We start from the raw sequence: 13,230 nt of genomic DNA, 5'->3' as shown, positions 1-13,230 counted from the left end.
AGTTCAGACCTGATCGGCTGCTGTGCAAAAACGCACAGCAGCGATCAGGTCTGAATTAGGCTCTGAGACTTTTAATTTAAGAGACAATGGGGCGGATATATTAACCTGGAGAAGGAATAAGGAAGTGATAAACCAGTGATATGTGCATTGTGATAAAGGCACCAGCCAATCAGATCCTAACTGTTAATTTACATATTGGAGCTGATTGGCTGGTGGCTTTATCACCTTGCACATATCACTGGTTTATCACTTCCTTATGCCTTCTCCAGGTTAATACATATGCCCCTTTATGTGTGCAGGCTAGCTTCCGCATTGTAGTCATAGGTGAAGAAGTGAGTAAGTGTCCTGAATGGGAGGCGCTTGTTATTTTTTGTTACTTGTGTTGTTTATTGATTTCATGCTAAAAACACTATTCCGTTTATTTTCCTGAAGAGCTGTGTTGGTTCCTATTTGAACACCTAGACACTGCCATGGCTGCTTTCATATGCTAATGATCACGGGCACAAGCGCAAACAGAATGGGGTAGCAGGTGCATTTCCTCCTGCTTCCCGTCCCCACAGTGTCTCGCAGTCCCCCTGTCACTATACACGGCAGTGGGAGCCTCTTACTTCCGCTGCCGTGTTGCTGCTCCCGCTGTTGTAACGTGTTCGCAGGAGCATGCGTATGCACGCATCCGGGAACGCCACGGCATGGATTTCTTTTTCCCGGCCCTGTCTAGATGCAATTGCCCCTAAGTGTAAATGGTGCCCTCTGTCTTCATGTAGAATGCTGCCTCTGCATGTAGGGCTCTGCATAAACTGCGCCAGCACAATGCCACGCTCAGACGTCAGCTTCATGCCCCTATTACCTGCAGCTGAAAGCTGGCTCCTTCCAAAATGGTACCATCTTCCTCGGTGCGCCATCCGTAACTGTCAGCGCCATCTTTACCATTCCTATAGAGGTCTAATGTAGAGCTGTGGATGGATTCAGTCCTCCAGCATGGAGATGTGGCACAAGCCGGTACTCGGCTTTAGGATACTGTGCATCCCCCATGTCATGTACATGGGGTAGACATATTTGGCTAATGAAGTTTTGTTAAAGGTAAAGTTGAACATTAAAGTATAGATGATGAGACAAAGAGAGGCTTGCTCCATCTTGGCTACTATGAGCCTGCCACCCTGGGGTTACATGCAATATGTCTGGACACCCTGAAGAAGGATACACATCCGAAACGCGTTGGTGGAGTGGAGGGTTCCTGCTGCACCTGGAGGACCTATGAGGGAGATTGATGTTCCAGGAGGGAGGTGAAGTACTCGGAAAGTGTTATCTATTCTCCATTCATGCCTGAACATTGCCTTCTTTAAGGCCCTCTTTGGTACACAGTTCCTATCTATGGGGTTTTTTCTTTGTATGAGAAAATAAACTCTATGATTTGCTGTATACCTGAAGCTGGTCACTGATTGGATGATTCTAATTATATGGTTTAGTGTTTCCCAAGCAGGTGGAGAAGACAAATAAACCTTTCAGGGAACTTATCTCACCTAATTAAGGTAAGCAAGAGATAGAAGTGACAATTCCACAGCTGGATTAACAACATATTTTTCCCTTTCAACGTGTCCTATATACACTGTACACAGGGCATAGACTGCTAGAGATTGCACGTGGTGGCCATCCCCTAGTTATTTTGACCACATGCAATATGTTTGCCTACAAGACCAAGGTTGCTCTACTTTACAGCATATATTGGGGTTGGGTTTGAAATGCCGGCAAGCAGGATCACAATGTCAGAATGCCGACAGATCCCTGTGAGTGTTCTAACCCTATCCCTAACTCACCCCTCACGCTGCCTAACCCTAACTCCTTCCCCTAGTGCCTAACCCTAATACTCAACTTCAGGATCCATCTGTATTGTGACCATCTGGATCCTGCTTGCCAGGCTCCTGACTACATCTCATGTAGTGTGTCTTCCACCACACACATCACCACCACTATCAGTTCATAGTCATCAGGACTGGCTGGATTTACTCTGAGCTGCCATGTGGCTGATGGAGCACTGGACTGTCCAACAGGCACATTGTAGGATAGGAGTATGCTCATTTACTGGTAAAAGGTCGCCAACTCTGTCCCAGCTCAGTCGTGTGAGGACCAGCTGTCACCTGCCCTGGGTCTGGTGGACACTTGCTGACACGGCAGATTGAGGGACACGGTCATGTATCACAATAGCGATGGGCATCTGGTGGCCCTTGGGAGTATAGAGCCTTTACCTGCAGCCTCCAGTTCCTTCCGGCTTCATGCCTCATTTATAGTCTCAGAGCTTTGCACCCGGTTTTCTCCATCCCTTATTCTCTGCTTTATAACCCCCCTTTGCATCACCTGTGACACCAGCCCTCACGGAACACCTTTAGTGTAGCGGGGCGGATCATAAAGCATAGACTAAGACGACAGTACACGGCGCAGCAACAAGTTACCTTCCCTCCACATTATCTCCTCCGCACAATGCAGGGAGGTCACACAGCGCCAGCAGGGACAAGGAGATGCCTGTGGTCTGCACCATTATAGCATGGTAAAGGACTGAAGTACAGGGGTACACAACAGGACTATTTCCAACCGAGGACAATAATAACAATAAGTACAGCAGGCTGGCAGAAACTTCTCTGCAATATTGCCTGTCCCACTGAGATTGTGGGTATTAAGGACCTTTTCAAGGTCAAAGGGACCCACATATGACCCCTGAACTGTACCGGATTGCCTATCATCATTACTCCACATGATATACAATGATTTCTGTGAATGAGGAACATATGAGGAATTATATTTCAAAAGAGACTGTATCAGTTTGTTGTAAAGTGTTTCTTAAAACTTAGTTATTTTTGTGAATTAACTACAGATGGGTCCACATTTATCTTGACTTCTTTGCTGCGCCTAGGCACACCATGGCATATTAACATAAGCCCTTCATCTATTGTTCTCAGCTGCAATACAATGCAGAGAACAATACATCAGGGGATTAAGTCATTACAGCAGGGGATTAAATCTGACTGACCCGGCTCAATTAATCGTATTAAAGGCCAAGATAAACATGGACCCATCTGTACCTTCAATAAAAAAAAAATGTTTACCGCCAAGCAGAACATTGGATGCATTTAATTGCCATGGTGCCAAACAGTTAATGGTAAGCGCTCCGGCATATCTTATAAACTGCCATACAAATATGACAGAATTGGTCTTATGCCTTGTTTACATAGCGGAACTACTGTGGGCTACAACAAGGGCATAGTGGGGGTCATGTTCTCCATATCCGGGCTCATGCACCCACTCTACGTTCGGTCTGACCATCACTTGGTGAACACAGCTTTATCAGTACTACAAATAGGGTTTATTAGACAGGAAACATCCTGACAGTACACATAAAGCGCATGAGCCAGAGGCGGCCAAGCCAATGTTCAGGGAGTTGGGCGATTTGCAACTGCACGCACAAAGGGTCAGTTTCATGGGTGAGTTATGAAAGTGTTGCAGGCGTACCAGTGCAAGCGGCTGCATTCCCAGCTGCACAGCCGCAGGCGTAGGAGGCCGTGGTCAGATGGAGACACTGCACCTGCCGCAGGGCTGGTTCTAGTTTAGACGTAACGTGCGATGGTGGCGTATAAAGACTCACCGACGTATTACAGCACCAAAGTGGGTGTCTCAGTCCTTGCGCAGTCAGATGCTGCCGTGTATGTACACCAGGGGAAGGGCTGTAATTAGCATTTGCATAAAGTCACAGGGGAGACTACGGTAACAGCTGCAAAAACCGTGGCGGCAGCCTCCATCTCTTAATCAGGCCCAAGACCTCACAGTGTGCACTGGCTGGAACACGGACACTGCATGTCATATAGTTTAGGGTCATTTTCATTCCAACGTTCACTATGAATGTCTATGTGGAACTTCACAATAGTCCTCATGATGATACAATGAATTGTATAGGCAATGCTGCCCACTGTGTTCACAGCGGACAAGGCTGCATGTACTGTAGATGCCAAATACGTTATGGGAAACATCAGAGGTGGGCGCTAATGAACGCATGCCTTAGTGCAGGCCTGGCCAACCTGTGGCTCTCCAGATGTTGTGAAACTACACATCCCAGCATGCCCTGCCACAGTTTTAGCATTCCCTAATAGCAAAACTGTGGCAAAGCATGATGGGACATGCAGTTTTACAACAGCTGGAGAGCCACAGGTTGGCCAGGCCTGCCTTAGTGCAACATAAAGCCAGAAGAAGCCCGACGCCACAAACACCATGCCACAATTATGATCTTAGTTGCCCTATAAACGTGGCAGAGACACGCATGCTTTTCACTTTATTACCACAGTTGTGTATTCACTGCAAACGACCACTGCCAGCACCTTGACGTAGGAAAGGGAGCACGGCCTATCGGCCGGACAAAGACGCAACATTTCCCAAGAGATAAGTAGTCATTACAGTAACAACAACATAAAATGGGAACATCCGGACACACCTGCTACAGGACAAGGGCGATGCGCTATTTGGGGAACGTAGCTGTAGAGTGTATAAATGTAGGGAATGTGGTCTCCATTAGTTTCCTGCTGCTCTATTTTTGAATAGTTGTTTTTTTGTGAGTTCCCCCCAGCAAGTCAGAAAGTGGCATTCATGTAAGTCAAGAGCAGTAAAATAGTAACTTGCACAAAGTGGTGCTAGACTACATTTATACATTACCTCTGGGAGCTGTGTGCTACTTGGTGTCAAAATGTTTGTCATCAAGTGGTTCAAAGCCGTGAGAGAGGCTCTTGGTGACGCAGTTTGCTTCATCCCATCAAATTCCACTTTGCAGTGGGATTCGACTGTTCTACAAGGAGTCTGGGAGGTTTCTTAATTCGGGAGGTCTCCCGTTCACTCCATGTAATTTGCAACTATGTTCAACACACACATTTGAATGCTCTCTATTAATACAGGGCTCAAACATCCCAACAGCCAGCGCATAACTACATATACAGTACAATACATCTGCTGTATATAACAATGCATAGATTCTTCTGTATTCCAGCCTGGGCAGCTATGATGAAAGTGTGAACAGCCCTTATACTTCAGGAGCATCCAGAGATACATGAAAGTGATATCATCAGACTGCCAGCTCTACGTAGAGTGGCTCTGAGTGATCACATGACCTCTGTGTCACAGCATCTTCAGTCCCCACCAACAAATAATTTAAATAAAGCATAAAGTATAGAATGGCGAGACAGGTTTTCGCAGTTATGACCTGTGTGCTAATAATTGTACATGGTTTATCCATTCAGTACAATTAATGTTAACTTTACACATATAGATGGAATACATAAGTTTGACCGGCAGACGGGATGGCGGCTGTCAGTATACCGACAGCGGCATCCCGTCTATCGAAATCCCGGCAGCGAGTCCCCTTGCGGGCTCGCTGCGCTCAGTGTGTTGCTTCGCTCGCCACAGGTTATATTCCCACTCGGTTGATTCCATCCGTCGGTATATTGCCGGCTGTCGGGATAAATTAGTGGTGCTCTGTCCTGTTTATTGCACATATTCTCTAGATAAACTCACGAAAGTGGAGGTACGAGGCCTCAAGTGCCCTGCAATCGCAAAGCAGAAATGTCCTCCCATGCAGCTCAGCCACCCACCCCTCGCTGATTCATCAGAGTCGTGTTTGAAAAGAACACAAATAAATACATGTGTTCCTGTGCAGATAATTCACCCACTTCACGCTAAATCAGCCTACAAACGCCACCGTTGTGTAAATCTACATTTTAATGTGCACAGTATTTCTGTGAGAGGGAAGAAAGAAGAACACGGGAGACACAGGAAGAGCTCAGTCTCCCAGGGGCTCTCCCAGAGCAGACAGTCCCGTTATACAGGCGGATATCCTGGAGCTAGAAAAGGTTCAGAGGCGGGCGACCAAACTAATTAAGGGCATGGAGACGCTGGAATACGAGGAAAGGCTTGCAAGGCTAGGCATGTTTACATTGGAAAAGAGGAGACTAAGAGGGGACATGATCAACATCTACAAATATATAAGGGGACAATACACAGAACTTGCGAGGGACCTGTTTTTAATAAGATCAGCACAGAGGACACGTGGACACTCGCTTAGGTTAGAGGAGAGGAGTTTCCGCACTATGACGCGAAAAGGTTTTTTCACAGTAAGGACAATACGTGTTTGGAATTCCCTGCCTGAGAGAGTAGTAACAGCGGACTCAGCAAACACCTTTAAGAATGGGTTAGATAAATCCCTATTGGATAAAGATATTCAGGGTTATGGTGCTAGAGAAGCATTATAGTTAATATAACTAGTCCTAAAATAAAAATAACTAGTCCTAAAATAAAACTGCATAGGAGACCACAAACAGGTTGAACACGATGGACAAATTGTCTTTTTTCAACCTTAGATACTATGTTACTATATATATATATATATAAATAAAACAATAGTGAATACCCGACACTCCTCATCAAAAGTGCAAACAGCTCACCGGGTACCATCAACGTTGAACTTTCATTCAAATAGTTACATCTCAGGAAGGAGCGGCATTCTACGGATTCTCCAGAAAATGACCACCCAGTACAGATGCTTGTCTGTGGGGTAATTTTCTGAAGAATCCGTAGAGTGCCGCTCCTTCCTGAGATGTGTGTCTATCTATCTATCTATCTATCTATCTATCTATCTATCTATCTATATATATATATATATATATATATATATCTCTAAAGGAGAGTGATTCTTAGCCACTTGTAACTAGACAGAAGCTCACTGATCCCTTCTCACTTATGGCTACACAACCTGTACTTTTCGCACACCCGTGATCCTGGGCTACAGACAGCAGAAAGTAGTTTCAAGTTGCAGATCCAGCGCTTTACAGCGGAGTCTCACCCCACCACTATGTGATTGGCGGTTGCAGTTATTGTACCGTTCTATCACACAGTCAGCAAGTAACATTTATACCAGCTCTATCATATCTCATGAAAGTATAAAGGAATAGACAATGTCATTTAAAGGTGATGTGGATACAATAAGTCCAGGTGTCACAGGACCCAAGCTAGAGTAGTGTGATAATAACGAGCACTGCTCTTTATATGATACTGTAATTGGCATATACATTATATTATACATTATACATGAAGGGGTAAGTTAGTTTAGAAACTTTGAGGATTGTGGGGTTACATAGGGATCCAGATTTATATTTGATATTGACACATTCTCTATAGAATCAGGTTTATTTACAAATTAAATATTTTTTTTTGGAGAAACAAAAGGCGTCATAATACACACTTACCTTTGATAGTCTCAGCAGTTCCAGCAAGTACTGTCAGCCCAGAGATGTAACAAATCCCATCTCCTCTAATCCCATTATCCCAAACATCAGAATAACAGCACCCCTTCCCCCAAAAACATGGGCAAAATGCCCCATGGGGGTAAGATCAGCACATGCACCAGTGTCAGATACTATATAAACCCCTAATAGAGGGTTGGGAACCTATCACTGCTATGCTCTTGTTATGACACTGGGTCTACCTGCTACAACCCGAGGCACGGCTAATTATTTTAAGTATTAACACATTTTATGTTCCCATATATAATAGTTTCAACAAATCCCCAGAGAAACTTAATTATTGTCATCATATAATCCTGATTTTGCTGCTGAACAATAAGGGCTATATTTATGAAGCGGCGGCTTTTGTCAGACACTTTTTCGTGGGTTAAAGGTGAAAATTTAAAGAGTAAATTCACTTTATGTTAAATTTTTACATCTAACCAGATGGGGAAGAGCTGCCGCTTCGTAAATATAACATTAGACTACTCAGGCTAAAGAGACAAAAAGAAGTTCGATCTAATTATACAACAAGAATGTGAGATAGAAAGAACAAAATGAGATTTGAGGGTGTAAACTTACTGGCGTTACAGTTTATCCTGATACAGTCTAGATGGGAAAAAAATAAATGAAAGATGAATTCGTATCCTTCAAGGTTACAGCTGCAGTCATCCATAAAACAGTGAGGTCCACCCTTCCGGGGACAGACACACGCAACAACAGTGGCCATTTTATATCACTAGGTGTTAGCGCAGTGGGTGGAGCCAGTGTATGGGAGTACAGTATACCTGTAATGTGACCTATGGAACATATCATCATGAAATGAAAGTGATGAGGGCCCTTTATACAGTTACAGCGTATCAAAATGAAGCTGATTAGTATATGTATGTAATAAATATAAGACAGTGGGATGTCTTGTTATTTAGTGTAGGTTAATGTAGCGTGTGAGTTTTACAAGTTTAAATGAATCTATAAAATGGCCACGTACAAACAGCAAACCGCACGGACACAAGGCCCCAGACTGAGGATGATTTAGGGGTAGTAGTGGATTTGGGGCCTTCCCACCGCCGTGTGTCGCTATTGGCACATTCAGGTATTAGGGTCAGTATGTAAGATGCTGGGAGGTTCGGAAGGCCCCAAACCTGCTTGTTTGGTTCGGGCTATGTCCCCTTTCTACACAATCCCGATTCACAGCTGGCTCATGAAAGGTGCATTCAGTGTTACAGAGTTCTTCTTGCTGCACGGGGCTACGTTAAAGGTGACGGAAAAATTTGTCTTTTCCTAATAAATCCTTTTACTGAGAAATGTATATCTGGATACCTGAACTAGGATTAGCTGAAAACCAGTTTCCAACGTCAGGGTCTTGATGCCCCAGGAGGTACACCTGCACGAGGAACTGTGGGCTTCACTGCGAAATGCGCTGGATTTTAGAAACAAACTTCTAGACAGAGTGCAGACATTTCCTATAGTAACTAAAGAGTTTCACTTTATCTGCTGGAAACAGGAAAGAATGCACCTTTAATGTGGCAGGGTGTTGGGGGATCAGATGTTTTATGCAAAATACGATCCCTAGAGGGGTATTCGGGCGGTCAGCTGTTTCGTGCGATTTGGTTTGCTATGTGTCGTCAACCGCAACAGAAAAGTGGGAGCAAACAGCCTCAGAGAACCAGTGAGATCAGCACATAGCAGGGGGAGCAGTGTGGTATGATACTCGAGGGGAGCGGTGGGCAATAAAATATAGAGGGACAGGGACCTTAACCAGTCACAGCAGCACAGAGGAACAAAGATCAGAACCCCGGCATTATGGAGGATGATAAGTGAGAGCAAGAAGACCACAATGGGTGGGCTTTGATGAGCGGACAGGAAGAGAAAGGTATCAGGAAGAAAATTGCAAAGTTAGCAAAAGCAGGAAAAGAAGACAGATATTACAAATGAAAAGCAGAAACTAGAGAGGCGTACTAACCAGACGTCACCAAAGGAAAGGAAGAGCTTTTATTGAGTCTCCTTTCATTGTGGCTTATCTCCATGGACACCAGGGATCTGGTGACGCAGAAGAAGACATCACAATGTAACGGAATTGGACAGTGAATTGGAGAAATGGATGGAAAGTGTTGGTGCATTACGTGGGGTTCTGATCTCCTGTTACCAGATCACACATCATAGGACTGGGTTCTATATATCAGGTCTCCCACTGGGTGCAACAGCGAGTATGGGGGTGACAGCTGGACATTTCGCACACCCCTACAAGCTGCTCAACACGCTCTGTTCTCAAGGCTGTTTGCTGTACGGGCCGCAGGCTTCAGGCCTTTGAAGGGTAGTGAGTGCCATCTTTGAAAGTAACATGGCCAATGGAACAGGACTAAGAAACTTAAAAACACGGACGGACAGACACACGGACGGACAGACACACGGACACAACACGCAAAGCACTGAAGGCAGAGACACAGAGGGCCCAACGCAGTCTCCGTCTTGTTAACACTCCATTGTCCAATCAAGCTAAGGACAGGGCAGGAGCTGAATTAGCAAAAAGACGGACCACAGCCAAATTATTTAACCCCTTAATGACCACGGACCAGCAGGCGGCCTGACCCGGAGGAGACTGCTTTGGGGGGAGAAGTAGGACAGATGAGGCAAAGGGGTGGGTGTCGAAGAATAAAACACAATGAGCAGCAGGGAAATGTATGACAGGAGTGGTAACGCTAAGAAGTCCCATCTTGTACCATCATTACCCATCACCCAACAATAAAGGGAAGGCGGCAACTTTCAGCCATTCCTGACGCGCAGGCACTGATTGGCTCAAAATAGCCGTCATGTACAAGTGCAAAATAAGAACCTTATGGTTTTTTTTCTCAAGCACTAAGTGAAGTGGGGGATGGGCGTAATGAGGTACAAAATGGGGGGCTTACCTCTCCAAACCCTTGTCTAACCCCGTTATTGCTGGAGAGGCAGGTAGAGAGCTGTCATAGTAATTATCGCAGCACAGTCCCAGCTCCTGCAGCATATAACAGGTTAATGACGAGAGATGCAGAAATGTCCCTTAGACCATAGCGGTCGGTGGGCTATTTCAGGAGTGTGGCTGGCCAGGAACATGCAGCGGTGACACGGTGGACAATATTAAACAGAAAGACACAGACATGGCCCCACAGCCCACCGCAGAGAGGAAGGACTCATACGATACCTAAGTTGACTGTGAGCTTCACTTTGCCTCCGTCCAGCTCCAGCCGCAGAGTGTCGGCGGACTCCCTGGAGGTGGTGGCCACCAGCAGCCCGTAGGCCCGCTGAGACTTAAAGCGGAAAGATACATCTTCGGCCTCTGTGTGCATGACCACTGGCATGACGATCTTCATGTACATGCTGCCGTCATAACTGAGGACCGAGGCCTCTGGGAGGAGAGAGCAGAGAAAGACAGGGAGTCACAGGCGGCACCATTTATGGTGTAGCATCCACGCAGGTCTCCAACACCTCAGTCCCCGGAACAGTAAATATGGACAGTGGGTCTGCGGCATGTCTGCGCATCACACGGGTGTAAAAATCCATGAACATCTATATTTATATACATTACAATTTTTCTATTAATAATACAAATATGAAGCTGTCTGCAAACTGTATTATACACGTGAGATGAAAGAGTATTATATGTTACGGCACGGCTATTCCGGACAGAACAGGGGAATGTGTGGCATATACAGTATCATATATCGTTATTAAAACCTAAAACATCCTCAGATATATATATTTTAGCTCTGCCCTCTCGACCACTGTAATAGATGGAGGAGGGTACTCTGCTTACAATCCATAACCCATCTCACCTCTCCACCTCTGATAACCCCAACCCATCTCACCTCTCCACCTCGGACAACCCCAACCCATCTCACCTCTCCACCTCTGACAACCCCAACCCATCTCACCTCTCACAACCACAACCCATCTCACCTCTCCACCTCTGACAACCACAACCCATCTCACCTCTCCACCTGATAACCCCAGCATTTTTCCCCTCTCCACCTCTGACAACCCCAACCCATCTCACCTCTCCACCTCTGACAACCCCAAACCCATCTCACCGCTCCACCTCTGACATCCCCTAACCCATCTCACCGCTCCACCTCTGACATCCCCTAACCCATCTCACCTCTCCACCTCTGACAACCCTTAACCCATCTCACCTCTCCACCTCTGACATCCCCAGCCCATCTCACCTCTCCACCTCTTACAACCCCAACCCATCTCACCTCTCCTCCTCTGACAACCCCAACCCATCTCACCTCTCCACCTCTGACATCCCCAGCCCATCTCATCTCTCCACCTCTGACAACCCCAACCCATCTCACCTCTCCTCCTCTGACATCCCCAGCCCATCTCATCTCTCCACCTCTGACATCCCCAACCCATCTCACCTCTCCTCCTCTGACATCCCCAGCCCATCTCATCTCTCCACCTCTGACATCCCCAGCCCATCTCACCTCTCCACCTCTTACAACCCCAACCCATCTCACCTCTCCTCCTCTGACATCCCCAGCCCATCTCATCTCTCCACCTCTGACAACCCCAACCCATCTCACCTCTCCTCCTCTGACATCCCCAGCCCATCTCATCACCTCTGACATCCCCAACCCATCTCATCTCTCCTCCTATGACATCCCCAGCCCATCTCACCTCTCCTCCTCTGACATCCCCAGCCCATCTCATCTCTCCACCTCTGACATCCCCAGCCCATCTCACCATACCCATAGTATTTCGCAAAATTAATTTCAGTTGAGTTAGTGTTTGTAAAAGCAACATAATGCAACCTATAAAGATCAAAGGACCAATAACATTACTAACAATTCAACCTATCCAGTCACTAAAAACCAGAGACATCACTGAGAGTGCACCCTATCCAGTCACTAGGAACCAATGACATCACTGAGAGTGCAGCCTATCCAGTCACTAGGAGTCTGTGACATCACTGAGAATGCTGCCTATCCAGTCACTAGGAACCAGTGACATAACTGAAAATGCAGTATATCCAGTCACTAGGAGCTAGTGACATCATTGACAGTGCACCCTATCCAGTCACTAGAAACCAGTGACAACACTGAGAATGCAGTATATCCAGTCACTAGGAACCAGTGACATCATGGAGAGTGCAGCCTACCCAGTCACTAGGAGCCAGTGACATCACTGAGACTGCAGCCTATCCAGTCACTAGGAATGTGTGACATCACCAAGAGTGCAGCCTATCCATTTACTGGGAATTAGTAACATCACTGAGATTGCAGCATATACATTTACTAGGAATTAGTGATATCACTGAGTGTGAAGCCCACACATTTGGTGTAAACATGTGTTTTGCCTCTGAACTGTAAAGAAAGTAAATTTCAGCCCCGCGGTGGGAGGGTCTAGATGAGCAAGTAAGATTGTCACAAGCTATATAGGAGCCACACTTCCAGAGGTAACAGGGTGTGAAATGGCTGAATTATGACTCGGGCACAGCATATGCTGAGATAACGGGGAATGAGAGAGCAGATCACACAACGTATCATGAATGTCTCTTAACTATCAACATAAGCCAGCTGTGAGACCCTATCTCTAGCTCTTTGTAATCACATTCATGTCAGAACCGAGCAGTTTCTATTTTCATGCTGGATGAAATACATATCACAGGTCTGTGATTCTGCCTATTCTTACACCCCAAGAATGATTTATTTTCTGGAGTGACGGCTCCCAATAATGCAGGTTCAGAGGTGTCACAGTCTGCTGCATAAGATGAAGAGAGACAATTACTCTATCATCCTCCATCCCTGCTTATAAGTACCCTACCGTATTTCCCCGCTCCTGTCCACTATTTACTAATTCTCTCCGCTACACTCCGCTTATACTCTCTACCCTATCTCCCTGCTCCTGTCCGCTATTCCCTCATTCCCTCCACTACTCTTTCCCC

At 46.0% G+C, this 13,230-nt stretch overlaps 1 protein-coding gene across 1 annotated transcript in view; it reads right to left on the bottom strand.

The window, feature by feature from the left end:
- Positions 1-13,230, bottom strand: part of NRXN3 (neurexin 3) — a 376,989-nt gene that overhangs the window by 159,165 nt on the left and 204,594 nt on the right. The window contains exons 8-9 of the mRNA XM_063946596.1: positions 10,486-10,689; positions 7,890-7,916 (exon numbers count right to left, since the gene is read on the bottom strand). Coding sequence (XP_063802666.1) covers positions 7,890-7,916; positions 10,486-10,689 — 231 coding nt within the window. The remainder of the gene's footprint in view (positions 1-7,889; positions 7,917-10,485; positions 10,690-13,230) is intronic.

The sequence above is a fragment of the Pseudophryne corroboree genome, chromosome 12 (genome assembly GCF_028390025.1).
Source record: "Pseudophryne corroboree isolate aPseCor3 chromosome 12, aPseCor3.hap2, whole genome shotgun sequence".
NCBI lineage: Eukaryota > Metazoa > Chordata > Amphibia > Anura > Myobatrachidae > Pseudophryne > Pseudophryne corroboree.
Note: the sequence above shows the minus strand (reverse complement) of the source record. Positions and strands in the feature narration are given on the sequence as shown.